A 19,533-nucleotide genomic window follows, 5' to 3' on the forward strand; every position below is an offset into this window, starting at 1 on the left:
GTCGTTTTGGCTATGACTGTGACGTCATTAAAGATATTTAAGACATATATGTTCACGTAGAAATCTATTAATGTTTAAGTTTAAAATGACTGAACGTTGAATACTGTAACTTCGTAAAGGCAATCAAATACATATGTAAATACGTCAACAAAGGCAGTGACATGGCAGTTTTTGGCTTGCAGCCCGAAATCAAAGATTTCGACGAAATCGTACAATATCAGGCTGGAAGATACATAAGCAGTAATGAAGCTGTTTGGCAAATTCTTTCAGTTCCGATACATGAACGTAGTCCAGCTGTTGTTCACTTAGCGGTACATTTACAGAATGGTCAACGTATTTATTTTTCGGAAACCAACGTGCAAAAAAGAGCCCTGAATCCACCGGATACAAAATTAACAGCTTTTTTTTCGCTTTGCTAAAAGGATTCTTTTGCAAAAAAACTGCTGTATACTGAAGTGCCTTCGTATTACACGTGGAATACTAAAAATAAAGTATTTGAATGTCGAAAACAGGGTAAGTCAGTCGACGGCCAACCTACCATCTTCAAAGATACCATGATAGGAAGACTACACCGTTCACCCCAATCAACATGAATGCTTCTTTCTACGCCTGCTTTTGGTGAATGTACCCGGGGTAACTGCATCAATGACGCGTGCGAAACGTCAACCCCAATAAGTCAAAAATGTCCGAAGATATACTCCATCGAAAACAGTTAGAGACGTCAGATATGACTTTTGATTTTACATCAGAAATTTATAATACACTTTAGTTATTATAAAAGATTTGTGCGTACGTATGGCAAACAAACCTCTTCAGGATTTGGGAATGCCTTCACCTAACTGTATCACTGCTGTTTCGACATGTGTAGAATTGGATCGTGAACAAAGTTACAGTACGAGTGATCTATTGTCATATGTACAAAATAACATTTCCAAGTTAACGTCGGAACAAAAAGACATTTATGATACGATAATGCGTTGTGTCCATAACAACGTTGGAGAAATTTTCTTTTTGGATAAGCCAGGAGGTACTGGTAAAACGTTTGTGATAAAACTGATTCTGGCATCAATTCGATCAAAAAATGATATAGCGTTGGCAATTGCGTCGTCCGGAATAGCCGCAACATTGCTGCCTGGTGGAAGAACTGCTCATTCCGCTTTGAAATTGCCTCTGAATTTGCATTCTACAGAAACTCCCACGTGCAATATTTCCAAATCATCTGGGATGGGTAAAGTATTGCAGCAATGCAAACTTATTATTTGGGATGAGTGCACACTGGCACAAAAAAAATCGCTCCAGGCTCTGGATCAATGCTTAAAAGATTTGAGAGGGAAGTCGAAACCCTTTGGCAGCACATTAATATTGCTTGCGAGAGATTTCAGGCAAACATTACCTATAATACCTAGATCAACTCCTGCAGACGAAATGAATGCTTGCCTGAAAAATTCTAATTTATGGGCACACGTAAAAATATTAAAATTAACCACAAATATGCGTGTCCGATTGCAAAATGATGACTCTGGTCAAACATTTTCAGATCAATTGCAGGCAATTGGAAACTGAAAGCTCCCAGTAGACTCAATTTCAGGACGTATACAACTACCTGCTGATTTCTGTAATTTAGTGACGTCCAAAAATGAATTGATTGAAAAAGTATTTCCGAATATTCTAAAAAATTGTAAAAATAATAAATGGCTAAGTGAAAGAGCGATTCTCGCACCCAAAAATATAGACGTCCACGAAATCAACAATATTGTTTTGACCAAGATTCGAGACCAGGCAGTCCTTTACAAGTCAGTCGACACAGTTTTGGAACCAAATGAAGCGGTTAATTATCCATCTGAATTTTTAAATTCCATAGATCTTTCAGGTTTTCCACCACACGTGCTACAACTAAAAATAGGCGTACCAATAATACTTTTAAGAAATATCAACCCACCAAAGCTTTGCAATGGCACGCGACTTGCCGTAAAAAAAATAATGGAAAACCTAATAGAGGCCACAATCTTGACAGGGCCTTTTGAGGGTGAGGCTGTTCTTATTCCTCGCATTCCCATGATTCCAACGGATCTGCCTTTTCAATTTAAAAGATTGCAATTCCCAATTCGAGTAGCATTTGCAATCACCATTAACAAGGCTCAAGGTCAATCATTAGAAAAATGTGGTATAGATCTTAATACTGATTGTTTTTCCCATGGACAATTGTACGTTGCATGTTCATGGGTCGGTAAACCTCACAATCTATTTATATGCAGCGACAATTGGACAGCGAAGAATGTTGTATATTCGCAAGTTTTACGCAGTTAATTTGTATTGTATCTATCTATCTATCTATCTATATAAAAACGAGTTGTGTGTATGCATGTTTGTTTGTTTGTAAAAAGAGCGTTTGCATATGACGTCATTATTAGTAAATACGGCTTTGTATATGCACAGACAATGGGAAAGCCAAAAATGTTGTCTATTCGGAATTTTTACGTAGTTTAACTCCTGCAGACGAAATGAATGCTTGCCTGAAAAATTCTAATTTATGGGCACACGTAAAAATATTAAAATTAACTACAAATATGCGTGTCCGATTGCAAAACGATGACTCTGGTCAAACATTTTATGATCAATTGCTGGCAATTGGAAACGGAAAGCTCCCAGTAGTGGGAAAGCCAAGAATGTTGTATATTCGCAATTTTTACGTAGTTTGAAACACATATATAAATCTATCTATATTCACAGGTGGGACACAGGGAAACAAATACAATGGCGCGTAACTAATATGGCGCGTAACGACTTACACGCGCGGGGGGGCTTTGGGTGGCGCGAAGCGCCACCCCAACAGCTAGTTTTTATATAAATAGATAAATAAGTTGTTTGTGGGTCTGTCGAGTGACATCATGTCATCATGTCGTCATGATGTTAGTTGTCGTCATGTTTGTTATGACAATGACGTCATTAAAAGCATTTAAGAAAATCGTTCAAAGACAAAGTTTTAATTGTAAGAAGATCGTGGACAGAAAAATGTTTAATTGTAAAATGACTGAAGAACCTACAATGGCAACAGCCGAGGAAGCTTTTCAAAAGACAAATTTTTAATTATAAGAAGATCGTGGACGGAAAAATGTTTAATTGTAAAATGACTGAAGAACCTACAATGGCAACAGCTGAGGAAGCTGCTCAAAGAGTCTATGCCAAAAAACTTGCGGCTGATAGAGAAAGTAAGAAAAGAAAGCGTGCCGAAGAATCACAAGAACAGCAAGAAAACAGGCTTGGGGCTGATAGAGAAAGTTAGAAGAGAAAGCGTGCCGAGGAATCACAATATATATATATATCTATATATATAAAAATAAGTTGTCTGTGGATCTGTGGATCGTGGATCAGGTGACGTCATGTTTCGGCTGACGTCATGAAATTAGTTGTCGTCATTTTTGTTATGACGATACTTAGTATGTTGTAAAACACATTAATTTGGTTAATAATATACCATTTAAAACACCAAAATGAACATGCTGGAGTAGTCACTCGGTGAGAGAGGGTGTCAGAACGGAGAATGAAGGTCCCAGGTTCAAATCCTGGTTAGGCTAAAAAAGGTAAAAAACTAAAAACTAAAAAAAAACTGAAAAAACTAAAAAAAGGCAAAAACTACAAAAAAAAACTAAAAACTAATAAAAAAAATAAAAAAGCCGAAAAACTAAAAAAAACTAAAGAAACTAAAAAAAGGAAAAAAACTTAAAAAACTAAAAACTAAAAAAAAACTAAAAAAAGGAAAAAACTGAAAAATAGAAGAGAAAAAGAAAACTAATAGAATTAAGAATAAAAATTAAAAAAAAATAAAAAAGATAAAAACTAAAAAAAAAGTAAAAAGAAAAAAAGGTAAAAAACTAAAAAAAATTTTCATCTAAAAAACTAAAAAAGGTAAAAACCAATAAAAAAGTAAAAAGAAAAAAAGGTAAAAAACTAAAAAAAAATTTCATCTAAAAAACTAAAAAAAACTAAAAAAGGTAAAAACTAAAAGAACTAAAAAAGAAAAAAAAACTAAAAAAAGGAAAAAAACTGAAAAATAAAGGAGAAAAAAAAAACTAAAAAAATATAAATAAAAAAAAAAAACTAAAAAGATAAAAACTTCAAAAAAACTAAAAAGAAAAAAGAAAAAAACTAAAAAACCTAAAAAAAGGTCAAAACCAATAAAAAAAAACTAAAAGGAAAAAAAGGGAAAAAATTAAAAATTTATTTCATCATATACCAATTCAAAAACGAATGTATACCGGGATGACAACCGGGACACAGGGAATATAAATGACACAACTACAACGGGGACGCCGGGGGCACAGGGGGATATAAATGACGACCGGGACACCGGGACACAAGGAATATAAATGACGCCCGGGACGCTCAAAGAGAAATAACAGACTGGGACACCGGGACACAAATGACGACCGGGACACAGGGAATATAAATGACGACCGGGACACAGGGACATAACTACAAATGGGACGCCGGGGTGCACAGGGGGATATATAAATGACGATGGCGACTCAGGGAATGGTCGATTAGCAATCACCATCAACAAAGCTCAAGGGCAATTATTAGAATCATGAGGTATAGATCTGAATACGGATTGTTTTCCCATGGACCATTATATGTTGCATGTTCAAGAGTCGGTAAACCTGACAATCTATTTATATGCACAGACAATGGGACAGTAAAGAATGTTGTATATTCGAAAGTTTTACGTAGTTAAAAACATATATATATATATATATATATATATATATATATATATATATATATATATATATATATATATATATATACCTATATTCACAGGTGGGACATAGGGACACAACTACAATGGCACGTAACTAATATGGCGCGTAACGACTTACGCGCCTGGGGGGGGGGCGCGAAGCGCCCCCACCAACTAGGTGTTGGGGTGGCGCGAAGCCCCACCCCAACAGCTAGTATATATATATATATATATATATATATATATATATATATATATATATATATATATATATATACTAGCTGTTGGGGTGGCGCTTTGCGCCACCCCAACACCTAGTTGGTGGGGCGTTTCGCGCCCCCCCCAAGCCCCCCCGCGCGCGTAAGTCGTTACGCGCCATATTAGTTACGCGCCATTGTAGTTGTGTCCCTGTGTCCCACCTGTGAATATAGATAGATTTATATGTGTTTCAAACTACGTAAAAATTGCGAATATACAACATTCTTGGCTTTCCCATTGTCTGTGCATATACAAAGCCGTATGTACTAATAATGACGTCATATGCAAACGCTCTTTTTACAAACAAACAAACATGCATACACACTACTCGTTTTTATATAGATAGATAGATAGATGGATACAATACAAATTAACTGCGTAGAACTTGCGAATATACAACATTCTTCGCTGTCCAATTGTCGCTGCATATAAATAGATTGTCAGGTTTACCGACCCTCGAACATGCAACATACAATTGTCCATGGGAAAAACAATCAGTATTAAGAGCTATACAACATTTTTCTAATGATTGACCTTGAGCTTTGTTAATGGTGATTGCAAATGCTAATCGAATCGGGAATTGCAATCTTTTAAATTGAAGAGGCAGATCCGTTGGAATCATGGGAATGCGAGGAATAAGAACAGCCTCACCCTCAAAAGGCCCTGTCAAGATTGTGGCCTCTATTAGGTTTTCCATTGTTTTTTTTTTACGGCAAGTCGCGTGCCATTGCAAAGCTTTGGTGGGTTGATATTTCTTAAAAGTTTTATTGGTACGCCTATTTTAAGTTTCAGCACGTGTGGTGGAAACCCTGAAAGATATATGGAATTTAAAATTTCAGATGGATAATTAACCGCTTCATTTGGTTCCAAAACTGTGTCGACTGACTTGTAAAGAACTGCCTGGTCTCGAATCTTGGTCAAAACAATATTGTTGATTTCGTGGACGTCTATATTTTTGGGTGCTAGAATCGCTCTTTCACTTAGCCATTTATTATTTTTATAATTTTTTAGAATATTCGGAAATACTTTTTCAATCAATTCATTTTTGGACGTCACTAAATTACAGAAATCAGCAGGTAGTTGTATACATCCTGAAATTGAGTCTACTGGGAGCTATCCGTTTCCAATTGCCACCAATTGATCTGAAAATGTTTGATCAGAGTCATCGTTTTGCAATCGGACACGCTTATTTGTAGTTAATTTTAACATTTTTACGTGTACCCATAAATTATAATTTTTCAGGCAAGCATTCATTTCGTCTGCAGGAGTTGATCTAGGTATTATAGGTAATTTTTGCCTGAAATCTCCCGCAAGCAATATTAATGTGCTGCCAAAGGGTTTCGAATTCCCTCTTAAATCTTTCAAGCATTGATCCAGATCCTCGATCGATTTTTTGTGTGCCATTGTGCACTCATCCCAAATAATAAGTTTGCATTGCTGCAATACTTCACCCATCCCAGATGATTTGGAAATATTGCACGTGGGAGTTTCTGTAGAATGCAAATTCAGAGGCAATTTTAAAGCGGAATGAGCAGTTCTTCCACCAGGCAGCAATGTTGCGGCTATTCCGGACGACGCAATTGCCAATGCTATGTCATTTTTTGATCGAAATGATGCCAGAATCAGTTTTATCACAAACGTTTTACCAGTATCTCCTGGCGCATCCAAAAGAAAATTTCTCCAACGTTGTTATCGACACAATGCATTATCGTATCATAAATGTCTTTTTGTTCCGACGTTAACTTGGAAATGTTATTTTGTATATACGACAATAGATCACTCGTACTGTAACTTTGTTCACGATCCAATTCTACACATGTCGAAACAGCAGCGATACGGTTAGGTGAAGGCATTCCCAAATCCTGAAGAGGTTTGTTTGCAATACGTACACACAAATCTTCTATAATAACCAAAGTGTAGTTACAAATTTCTGATGTAAAATCAAAACTCATATCTGACGTCTCTAACTGTTTTCGATGGAGTATATCTTCGGACATTTTTGACTTATATTTTTCCCATAACTCTGTAGGAGCTGATGGAGAGCAAGTTGTTAAAATGATGCCAAACAATGCACGAATTTGACTTGGGGTTGACGTTTCGCACGCGTCATTGATGCAGTTATCCCAGCGTTGGTCATTCTCCAATAAATTCAGAGCTTGGCATGCACTACGGTAAGTGTCATGTATAGTACCGTTTACAGTTCTCAAATACTCAAAGGATTTCGGACCGGGTACATTCACCAAAAGCAGGCGTAGAAAGAAGCATTCATGTTGATTGGGGTGAACGGTGTAGAGTCTTCCTATCGTGGTATCTTTGAAGATGGTAGGTTGGCCATCGACTGACTTACCCTGTTTTCGATGTTCAAATACTTTATTTTTAGTATTCCACGTGTAATACGAAGGCACTTCAGTATACAGCAGTTTTTTTGCAAAAGAATCATTTTTGCAAAGCGAAAAAAAAGCTGTTAATATTGTATCCGGTGGATTCAGGGCTCTTTGTTGCACGTTGGTTTCCGTGAAATAAACACGTTGACCATTCTGTAAATGTATCGCTAAGTGAACAACAGCTGGACTACGTTCATGTATCGGAAATGAAAGAATTCGCCAAACAGCTTCATTACTGCTTATGTATCTTCCAGCCTGATATTGTACGATTTCGTCGAAATCTTTGATTTCGGGCTGCAAGCCAAAATCTGCCATGTCACTGCCTTTGTTGACGTATTTACATATGTATTTGATTGCCTTTACGGAGTTACAGTATTCAACGTTTATGTGTGCATTAAATGTTTTTGATAATAATGGGGAATATGGAACAACCCACTGGTTATCTACTTCGATGGTGGTACCGTTACGCTTCTTTATTATTGCTGTTTTACCGCCATCTTCAGTAGATCTTCTTTTATATTGTGGGTAACCATCATTGCCAGTAATTGTGTTTGATACTAAAAGTCGAGGATATTGCTTTGTGCACCTTCCTTTGGCATTGCATGGTGAATTTTTGTTCAGTGCACCGCAAGGTCCATGTATCATATTTTTTACAATAATATCATGTAACCCATTATCGACATTTTTATCAGGTATTTCAGCGGAAATCACATCATCAATTTCGTTCCAATTAATTTTTTTATCTAGCCAGATTAGTATATGTGCGTGTGGCAAACCTCGTTTTTGCCATTCCACTGAGTACATCCAGCATCGCACTGACCCAAACACTTCAAGTTTTACTATATAGTTTATCAGTGATTTCAACTTTTTTCGGAAGACACGGGCCGTATGTCATGCCTATGAACCGCCGATTGTCCTTGAAGTAAAAGCTGCAGTATCTCGTCCCAAGATTGATTACATGTAAATGTAATAAATAAATCTGGACGACCATAGAGACGAACATACGCAATAGCATCTTGGGCATATTCATGCATATGACGGGGACTGCCAGCATATGACGAAGGTAAAATTTTTAATCTTCCAACGTTTGTGGTATTACCGTCATTTATAACTGCATCTCGCAAATGAGCGTATTATTCAGAGCGGAGCTTGGTCTGATTCAGGCGGATATATAGCAAACGTTCTGATTCAATTTTAGCATACATATCAACGACAAATTGGTGAAACAATTCACGGTATTTTAAAATATAATTTTCTTCATCCTGCCGAATCATTAGTCTATAGGAATAATAATGCATTGCACTGCATTTCTTATTCATTTCTTTGTTAGTGGCTGGATTCATCAACTTAATATTAAAGTGATAGCTGTCGGCTCCATCCCAAAAAATGATAGGATATTGTAGGGCATCGTAGCATCGATGAGTTTCAGCAATTCTTAACAACTGAGCGTTTCGCTTATGAAGAATAATATCTCGAGGTAAAAACTGATCACCGACCATAACGATTGCCACTTCGTCGATAGTTGGAGCATTGTATCTACGCACATGTTGGCCAGGAGGCGTTTTGTCAGCGGAAATAACAATTTTATGCGTATCAGTAGGCATCAAATCGATGGCTGTTTTGAACAGACGCACTAAATTATTATTTTCGTGGAAAAGATGTTGCAATTGGGAAACGATTGTCCTTTCAACGTTGGGAGAAATTTCGCAACGTGCATTCAATTCAGAATTTCTATCACTGATGAAGTACAATTTTAAAAATTTATGATTCTCGCCTGAGAATGGTAGAAGTGACCCTGCTCTATGATAAATTTGCCCTTTTACTTTGAAAGTAGACATAAATTGATCTGGATTTTCGATTTGGGCTCCATACGACGTCATTGGGAAACATGAGTTGTATTTTCTGATTTGTGACAAAAAACGCTTAGATTCTGACGTAGTTCCAGTAAGGAAAGTCTTCAATGGCTCTGGTGGTGCAGCCAATAGAGAAGTTTAACTTTTCCTGAGGCGCAACACATTCCCATTGTTTCACCATTGAATTTCAAGGCCTTGCAATAGGGACAAATTTTAGACATTGTCCCGATTTGAACACATCTACTCAATCTATAATCATCGACTGAGCTGTATCTGAATTTCAGGCGATAACTTTCAGGTTGCTCTGATTCCTCGGCACGCTTTCTTTTCTTACTTTCTCTATCAGCAGCAAGCCTGATTTCTTGCTCTTCTTGTGATTCCTCGGCACACTTTCTTTTCTTACTTTCTCTATCAGCAGCAAGCCTGATTTCTTGCTGTTCTTGTGATTCCTTGGCACGCCTTCTTTTTTCACTTTCTCTTTTAGCAGCAAGTCTGCTTTCGCGTTGCTCTGGTAGTTCCTCGGCACGCTTTCTGTTCTTTCTTTCTCTATCAGCCTCAAGCCTGTTTCCTTGCCGTTCTTTTGATTCCTCGGCACGCTTTCTGTTCTTTCTTTCTCTATCAGCCTCAAGCCTGTTTCCTTGCTGTTCTTTTGATTCCTCGGCACGCTTTCTTTTCTGACTTTCTCTATCAGCAGCAAGTTTTTTGGCATAGACTCTTTGAGCATCTTCATCGGCTTTTGCCATTGTAAGTTCATCAGTCATTTTAAAGCTAAACATTAATAGATTTCTACGTGAACATATATGTCTTAAATATCTTTAATGACGTCACCGTCATTGCAAAAATGACGACAACTAACTTCATGACGTCAGCCGACACAGAAACATGACGTCACCTGACAGACAGACACACAGACAGACAACTTATTTTTATATATATATAGATATATATTTATATAAATATATATATATATATACAACATTGTTATTCACTGCCTTAACAAATTCTTCATTATCCTCTGTTTTCTGTGTATTATCGGATTGTTTTATATTTTCGCACTTTAACAGTTTGAGGCTTTTATGCCTTTCCTATCCCCTCCTTTCCTCGACATATTCAGGTTTCCCCATGCTTCAAACATTTTTATTATAATTTTTTATTCCCTAGGATTCTGTGCAGCTTGGTTCCCCCAGAAAAGAAAATGTGGAAACCTCTCTCACAAAATTAAATACTGTGTAAACTCCTGCCTGAATCTTTAAAACAATAAAAGAATTAAGGTATTTCTGTTTATTTAACATAATGCGCTAACTTACATTAATGTGATTTTGTTTATTGCAGGTATATCCAGCCTTGGCCGTTGGTCTCGCGATGTTCTGCCTTGGTTTTGACCAAGCGTGGTCTTCTCCGGCAATCCCAAGTCTCAAGAAAGAACTGAAATTTAATTTAAGTGAAACGGACCTTGATATAATAAGTAATTAAGATTGGTTTTCCATAAGGAAATAATTGTCAGTATGGTTGACATTTATTGATATAACCGGAACTAAGGTTACTGTTGAGGAGGCAATAGGTGTTAGCGGGCCTAAGAACAAGGTTAAAGGGGTTCCTTGTAATTGTTTTATTCTGGATATGATGCGAAAAAAACTCAGGTTGGTGGTACAGGCCCCCGAAGCGGGAGAGACAACATTTTTATTCTAATCAGCATTGAACATGTATCTTACAGTGGTTGGGCCAATGTGGAACCAATGCAAAAAAATTTGGATCATCTGAAAAGGCCCAATTTTTTCCTGAAAGGCTTGAAACTTATACCTGCAGATTCCTTGGCCAAAGGGATCCAAAACAAAGCTTGAAAAAACTGATTTCAAAAAATATTGCCCAAAAACAGTTAGTTCGATTTTCAATCGGTCGAAAAGCTAAACTAATCTGCTTTACATTTTTTGAAGAAATGTATTTAAAACTAATAAGTACTTGGAAGAATTTATTTCATATCATGCTAACGGCACTAAACTGACTGTTGAAGATCCAGCCATACATGAAATAAAAGTTTGTGGGAATTTTAACAATTTCCAATTTTTCAAAGTTATACTAAAAAAAAGTTTAGTAAAAAAAACAAAAATGACCCTTTGGTTATCAGGGGCTTTGCGGGGGGAGAGGAGTGTAGCCCCACTCTCGTTTGTTGAAATTTTAGTCTGTTTCAAGGTTCACTCCCTTATTCATTTTAATTTTGGATTGGTTTAGGTTTCACTTATTCATACATTGTGTAAATGTATAAACATGAATACATTCATATATTGCCATAGCTAGAGAGGGGGTCTCACATAGTCTAAGCTAGGTAGGAAAATACATAAGGGCATTCTTCGAGACAAACAGGTGGTTTTTGCTTCATAGTTTAGTACGTGTTAATGTTTACTTATGCAAATTTAAATGAGAATGACGCAGGCTTAATGTAAATTTAAATGTTTAAAATCCTATGAGCCAGGTTGAAAATACCTTCAGGGCATTCTCAAAGACGCTGGTCAAGTTGGGAAGCCCGTCATGTGAAAAAATGATCTTAGTACCCCATCAAAACGTTAGTCTAATTTTTAGATACGTAAATTTAAATGTAGATGACCTAGTTTTGAGGTTCAACGTCATTTGTTTTGGTAGGGCTTATGCAAGACTTATTTTGCTTCCAAAAACCTTCTTAACCCGAGCACAAAAATGCTTTCCCGTTACTTGACCTAAACAAGATATTTTTCGGCTAAAAAAGCCTTTGTAACCTGAGCACAAAGGTTTTTTCCGTTTCATGGCCTAAACAAGAGTTTGTTTTGGTCCAAGAAGTCTTTGTAACCTAAGCACAAAGGTTTTTCTGTTACGTGACCAACACAAAACTTGTTTTGGTTCTAAAATTTGTAACACATAAAAACCGGATATTTCCCGTTACTTGGCTTATGAAGAGTTTTTTTTTATCCGTTTGACAGGTAGTGGAAAGAGTAATTCCTTTGCTTGTCTAGGGTATAAAATCTGCATACAAGCGTAAGAAGTCAACAGTACAGTTTTCAAGGTAAACAGTTAAAGAAGAAATTTTAAAAAGGATTTGATTTTAGCAAACCCCCAGGTAAGAACTTATATTCTAAGTATACTAAGGGATGGCGGTAACCCCTACCCATTAAAAATTCCCCTGAAAAAAACAAAATGGTGAGTATAGTTAAATTGAAGCTGATAGGATGTTATATACGAAATTAACAACTAGAACCACTTCCTTCTTTTTCATTGCATGGATATATGGAGAGTATAATAATCAATTTTTCATCACTATGTTTGCTCCAATATTGTCATTAACATATTTTTTGCCTATGTGTGCGCATTGCCTCTAGAGTAATCATGGTTATTATGATTCGTGATATGCACATTAAAACTGACAATATAAGTTGGAGAAGGAAGGTTTCTGACAGTGATAAAGAAAATAGGGGAAAGCAAGTAGCCTTTTTGACACCGGGTAAGTTATTCGAGTCAAAATCAAGTGGGACCCAGTTCATGTTGAAACTATGAAACTTAAACCTCAATTATTCGAAAACTAAAACATTTTATTCTTTATTTCAGGAGAACCCTAGTCAAGAAGTGGTTCTTCCGCTAAGAACCCGAGAATAAGCAATGACAATACAGAACACAACATGCAAGGTGAAAATATGGAGCCCTCAAAACCTGGTCCCAGCATGCCAAGCGTGGAGACTGGATCTTCAGTTGCTACTGTAATAATGGATGACAATAATAGCATCCCTCTGGTAAGAAAAATGGCAGTTATTGAGAGTCATAATTGGATTTCCCCTTTGATATTTTTCAGAAGTAAAGGAGAGGTTCAACGGCTTATTATAGGTGAACAGTGTCTTATTGACAAAGACTTAACGTTTTAATTTCTACGCATGGCAGGATTCTGAAAACGAATTAAAAAAATTTAACTAGATAATAGGGTATCGGGTGAGAAGGCTCTTGTTCGAGAGCTCTGCACATCCAAAGAAATAAAGTTACCGGCTATTGAACCTGATCCTGGGCAACTTTTGTTCGAGAGGTCTGCCCCTTCTAAAAATAAAGTTATAGAATATTGGCCATGATATCGGGGGACCTTGTTCGATGCTGATGGGGGCCACTACACCTCATAAAAGTAAAGTTATAGGCTACTCAGCATAATGTCAGACGACTTTTTTCGATACTTCTGGGGCCAGTGCCCCTCCTAAAAATAATTTTAGGCTTTTTAACACTGCCAAAATAACATATTCTTTTCAGATTAAAACCAAAATTATTTCAAAGGGGGAAATAAGTAGGACTATTGAAGCCCCCTATTTGACAGTTCTTGGGGTAGGGGGTTTGAGGGCCGTGCCCCTAAGAAAACAGACATTTCAACAATGCTAAAATAATATATTCTTGTTCAGATCAAAACCAAACAATTTCAAAGGAAAATAACTAGACAATCGGAGTTCTCCTGCTCGATAGTTCTAGTAAAAAAGGGGCGCTTGAGGGTCCTGGCCTTAAAAAACGGCTTTTCAAAACCGCTAAAAACACGATGAAAATAATTCATTCTTTTTCAGATTAGTATCATAACTGTTTCTAAAAGAAAATAAGTTCCTGATAATATTTTTAGGTTCCTGCTGATATATCGTCCGAGGAAAGAGTAATAATGGCAAACTAGATTGTTTCGATAGCCTGTTTGAGGATTGGTTTGGTGAGTGACTGCTGGTACTACAACTCGCCCCGTCAACGTTACTTTAACGTCGTTTTGAGGAGACTCGGTCTTGATTCTAAATTTTTGGATCGGCTGCTAGAAAAATTAACCCCAAATACCATTGGAAGACAAGTAGCAGATCGGATAGCGCCCTGCAGTGACCTTGAAGTGTAGGGGGAGCAGGTAGTAGTGTGCCAATGTGGTAGTGGTATGGGATATGAGAATCCCATAGCTCCCACTGTATTACCATGGTTTTACTTGTCGAATTCTGCCCTGCGCAATATATATATATATATATATATATATATATATATATATATATATATATATATATATATATATATATATATATATATATATATATATATATATATATATATATTTAGGTTTGGAGACCCATACAACTCACTTGTGGCGGGTAGTATTTTCGAATTCTTGAGACGTAATGTACTCTTATTTGGGCAAGATTTGAAGCCTTGTTGAAAAATAGATTCCGGAGTGGGGTGGGAGAGATAGTATTAAGGCATCCATCTAAAAAAAAAATTATTCAAACAAAATTTGGGCTATTTTTATTCGCATTGTTTGCAAACGCTTCACTCAGACTTATATAATGTTGAGTGTTTGATTTTGGAATGGATTCACATTATTGTAAGTCAGTTAGATAACTACAATGAGAGGGGGAATGCGGTGAGCACAAGTAACAATCTTTAAAACCATGCTAGCTACATACAATGCATGTTTATGAATCCAATGTCCTATAAGAAATTGAGCCGTTTAGCCGTTGGATATGAATATAAAACGAACACTTACTCTACCGATACACTTAGAGAGGTGACAAGTAGTGTTTTACACTTAGTTGGGAAGATAAATTATTTAATGTTTAATATAGCCAAATAGTTGCCTTCCAATGTTAAGATAGACATAAAGTTACAACTTTTCCCGTTCAATTTTATTTTTCAAAAGGTACTTGCCGATGCGCCTGACACCAGAATCTCTCTCACTTCAGCAAAACTTCATGTATGAAAACAACAGGGTATGAGTTCTGTTACTTTGGCAATCGAAAAGTAAAGAGCCATTTGAAATAATATCAAACTACTTGTTCTTCAAACAATCACACATCAACTACATGGTTCACGCACCTAAACCGACTCTACATTTATCAATGATGTAATTCACTCAGAACCATCTTTGACGTTTGAAAACAGTGCTACAGTTCTAGGATCATTGACAAGTTTTCTACACAAATTTGAAACGTTTGAACTTTCCTCTTTTGGCTGTAAAGTAAAGGGACGTTATCTCTGTAATTTATCCTTTGATAAATTATATGAGACTCTATATGAATCGCCAATGCAATCCCTAGATCAAGATTCACAACCATTTGAAAATAGTATAACCAATACAATGTTTGCAAAAAGTCACGGTATCAATGTATTGGACTTGTCTGGTAATAGATATACAAGTATTATACAAACGGGTATTGAACGTTTAGAGTGTACCTCTGCCGAGCCATTAAAACAGAGTATAGCATTAATGTCACCAAATCCATTTGAAACCTATTGGGAATTACCTCCCAATGGTAGTGTTCTATCAGACTTGGCACCATGGACAAAAATCAAACGAACTCAAACGAATCAAAATCGAACAAAAATAAAACTTGGATCCGTGCATGTCCAAATACAAAACTTACTTGATACCCTCAGATTTCCTTGAACATATTCATAACGCTAGCGATACCATTAGCATTGCGAATAGTAGCCCGTCGACTGTAAAGACGGGCTATTGGCTATGTATCTTTCAAACAGCGAAGAATATTGATTTTTTCAATCCTCCTGGCCTAACATATGCATTCTACACGCGTCAACATCATCAAGGCGTAAAAAAATAAAAAATATATACCTTGGAGAAACAAAGAAACTACCCAATCCACTACCCGGTAAGATCATCAACCAAATCTTGTGTAGGCCACGTAATAGGACAACCTGTCTTGTCACATGTATCAATGACAATTTTGTGCAGTGAAGCGTAAAACCGTGTGCATAAGCAAACCCTTGCCTGATCCCTACCAAAAAAAGTGTTGCTAACTCTCATAACTAGGTCACCCATATTTAAATTTAAATAAGTAACCATTAGACTATTGTCTTCAGGAAATTTTTAAAGGACATATAAAAAAGAATAGTTGAAATTGTATTTATTTTTGAGGAGATAAGAGGTGGTAGGGAGGTCTGGTTGTTTCGGGGTGGTAGGGAGGAGTGGGTTAATGGGTGGTAAGGAGGAGTGTGTGGATGAGTGGTAATGAGAGAGTAGGGCTGTTGGGAGGTATATGTTTATTTTCGAGGGAATAGAGGAGATTAATCTTTTTTCTTTTTTGGTGTGTTTTTTTCTTCTTTTGTTAATTATTTACTAGGCTATTTTTCGCTGTGTTTATAAAAGGGTTAAATTTTACTACTGCACACCAACAAAAACAAATGTTTTTCCATCAGTGCAGTAGATGTAAAATCTAAAGAGTTGTAATTGTGTTTATTAATAAAGCAAATATCGGTAATATCAGGAGGGTGGTGAGGGGTACTAAGATAATTTTTCACATCTGGAGGTTCCCCAAACCAGTGTCTTCGAAAATGCCCTGAATATTTTTTCCCACATTGCTCATAGGGTTTTAAACATTTCAATTTTCATAAAACCTAAGTCATCTTATTTAACTTCCCATAAGTAAACAACAACATCTGCCAAAACTATGCCGTAACAACCACATGTGTTTCTTGGAGAATACCCTTGTGGTTTTTAAATCTGGCTCACAGGATCTGAAAACCCCTCAATACTACATTACTTTTTTTTTCAAACAAATAACCGATTATACAATAACCAAGCAAGTAACTCTATTCGAGTTGGGTCTAGTTTTTTCTTCTTTCTTTCTTTCTTTTTAGTCTTCTGTATTACTTGATTTTTGTTTCCACTATGGCTCGATTAAAACTATGGGACAATATCATGAGCGCCCATAACCTGAATTTAGGGGGGACTTAACTGGTCTAATCGGCACTTCCAATGCTCTATAATAGGAATATCAAAGCACAAATAAACAAGTATGAGGCAGTGCCATTAAGCCAGGAGTCACCATTATGAACCCCCTGTCACTCCTTATCCCCCATTATGAACGCCCATGGAAACTATATTCGCTTATATGCTTGTGAAAATGCAACAGTATAAAATTAGGTGACCGCACTTTGAGAATTTAACCAGCATTAGTTACAACGGCCGGCAGAGCTCAAACCTAGCACTACTCTCTTCCCCATCTGAATAATCTAAGGCCAGTATTTTGCCGCTAAAGTTCTAATTTTAATCATTCATCTACCCCCAGCCATACACTTACTACAGAGAGCAAAAATCATTCTGTTTTTAGGGCTTTTAGGGACCTTGGTATATGTTTTCTTTTTTTTTCATGTTCACAGAAAACAGTCATTCTCGAGTGCTCAAATAAGAAACGCAGTCTTTCAGGTGAGCATGCAAAACTGAGAGGCTTATCTTATCCTACTCTTTGAGAAGTATGTTTTGATACTCGTTTTCTATTCTCTGTCGGATTAAATCTTTGTTTTCAGATTAGCTATTGGCTATAAAACTTTAGCATAAAGAGTGATGTCTAAAGGAGGGGCTAGCCTCCTTATCCACAAACTTGTATCTATTTGCTTTAAGTTTTAAAGTCGTTCTCTACTTTCCGTTGAGCGAAACTAATATGAATCCATAAACTTGGTCCTTCAAAGTGATTAAGGCAAAACTCAGAAAGCTAATAAAAAATAGTTTTCTGGATAAAGAACTTAATTTAGTTTTATGTTATTTTTGCAATTGTTATGCTTTGTCATAGTTTATTTTTGTGTACCCCGTTATGTGATTTAGCATCATGTGGTATTATTTTGCATTACTTGTTCTTTTTGCTATGGCCTCTAACTGGCTTTTGTTAAATATCTATCTATCTATGATAGTGAACTAAACTTTTATGATTTTATTGGTCTTATACCTCAATGTACGCTTTACTTTGTCAAGATTGGAACTCAGTGTCATAGGTAAGGAATCAATTTTCATTTATTGAATAGGGGTACTCTTATTACTCACATCTATAACAGTTAAATAATCCATAAACTTGGTTCATCAAAATGACTAAGGCAATTATAAAGGACTCAATTTAGTTCTAAGAGCGTTTTAGTTTTAGTTTTAAGGTCATACAATTTGGGCCTTTTATCTGCAAAGGTATGAATTGTTTTGGTCAGGTTGACTAGCCTTCAAAAATCAGGTTTCTGAAAATCATCATATTGACTTTACAGAAAACAATACAGTTTTAAAACATCAACATTAAATCGTGCTGTTTAGAAAACAAAATTTATATAATTAGACTCCAATGATATTCTTATCAATGTTGTAAGGTCGCTTGACAAAAATAAATGAAATCAGTTTTTCAAGAAAAAAGAGCCTTAAAAAAACATCTGGCTCTCATATTTTCTGTAAAAAAAACTGTTTTCCATCAAAATATTGAAGATATTAGCAGAATGAATAAATAACAAGTGGAAATAGTATGTGTCGATGCATTTTCTTTGAGATCAATTTTGCCCAGACGATTGTTGAATTAAATGGGTGTAGCCAAAATGTCAATTAGAGCATTAAGTAGTGAGTACAGTGCACGTTACGAACCGGGATTTCTCCAAAATTTTGTGTTTCTTTTATTCGATCCTATAACTAGCTATCATGATGATGTTTTTTTTGCTTTTTCCTTTCTTCTTTTAATTTTTTTAGTGAGCATTAATCCAGCAGGTTCGTTTCTTGGTGCACTTTGCGTTGGAATGCTGATTAATTCATTGGGAAGGCGTGGGACGGTTATGGCTCTATCGCCCCTTTATATTGGAAGCTATTTGCTTACTGGTTTCGCTGTTAATCGAATAATGATAATCACCGGACGCTTTATATGTGGATTTCTAGCGGGAGCAGCGTCACCGGCATCACAAATATATGTAAGCCAAATACAAACTAACTCTCTCCCCGTGTCTGTCGCAAAGTGTCCTTAGGCTTTTTTGGGCAACAAATTTACTGTTACGTAGAACAAACACTGCAACTTCCTCATTTATTTGTTACTTCTACAAGTTATATTCTTTGGTTTACCTTTCATGGCTTCTCTTTTTTCCTTTTTCTTTAGTTTTCTTGATACATGATAAGGAAAAAGATAAAATGAAAACTAGTTTATATGTATCTTTTCTTTTTGTGTGTCTCTGTTTTTTTAGAAGGTTATTTTCTCTCCTTGCTTTTTTCCCTCTTTATTTCGTTGTATGTTTCCTTTCTTTCTGGAAAAGTATTCTTTCCAGGATTTCTAGAATTTTAAGTGAATTCTAAACCAATTTTGAATTTTGTTTATAATAAGGATCTTTTTTCAAGAAATTTTTCAAACTTTACTTTTTTGGACGGAGCCTGAAAGGATACTTTCGGACTATTGTAGATTCTTTATTAAAATTCTGATGCAGCTATGTCATAAACATCATTTATGTTCAATTAAGAGTCAGTATAATGAGGAAGGATGTGAACGTTTAGGAAAGCCTTTTGAGAATTTAAACTCTGATGTCGACAAAAACCACCAGA

General features: G+C 36.1%; 1 protein-coding gene across 6 annotated transcripts in view; it reads left to right on the forward strand.

The window, feature by feature from the left end:
• Nucleotides 1–19,533, forward strand: part of LOC136038698 (facilitated trehalose transporter Tret1-2 homolog) — a 126,170-nt gene that overhangs the window by 65,684 nt on the left and 40,953 nt on the right. For 3 of the 6 annotated variants that reach the window (XM_065722002.1, XM_065721999.1, XM_065722003.1), the window contains exons 2-3: nt 10,566–10,698; nt 18,700–18,914. In XM_065722002.1, the coding sequence (XP_065578074.1) occupies nt 10,596–10,698; nt 18,700–18,914 (318 nt within the window). In that variant the 5' untranslated portion in view covers nt 10,566–10,595. Of the gene's footprint in view, nt 1–10,565; nt 10,699–11,996; nt 12,322–12,806; nt 12,989–13,842; nt 13,924–18,699; nt 18,915–19,533 lie in introns of those variants that run through there. The other 3 variants (XM_065722004.1, XM_065722000.1, XM_065722001.1) reach the window with 3 other exon arrangements.

This window comes from Artemia franciscana, chromosome 18 (assembly GCF_032884065.1).
Source record: "Artemia franciscana chromosome 18, ASM3288406v1, whole genome shotgun sequence".
In the NCBI taxonomy this organism is placed as follows: Eukaryota; Metazoa; Arthropoda; class Branchiopoda; order Anostraca; family Artemiidae; genus Artemia; species Artemia franciscana.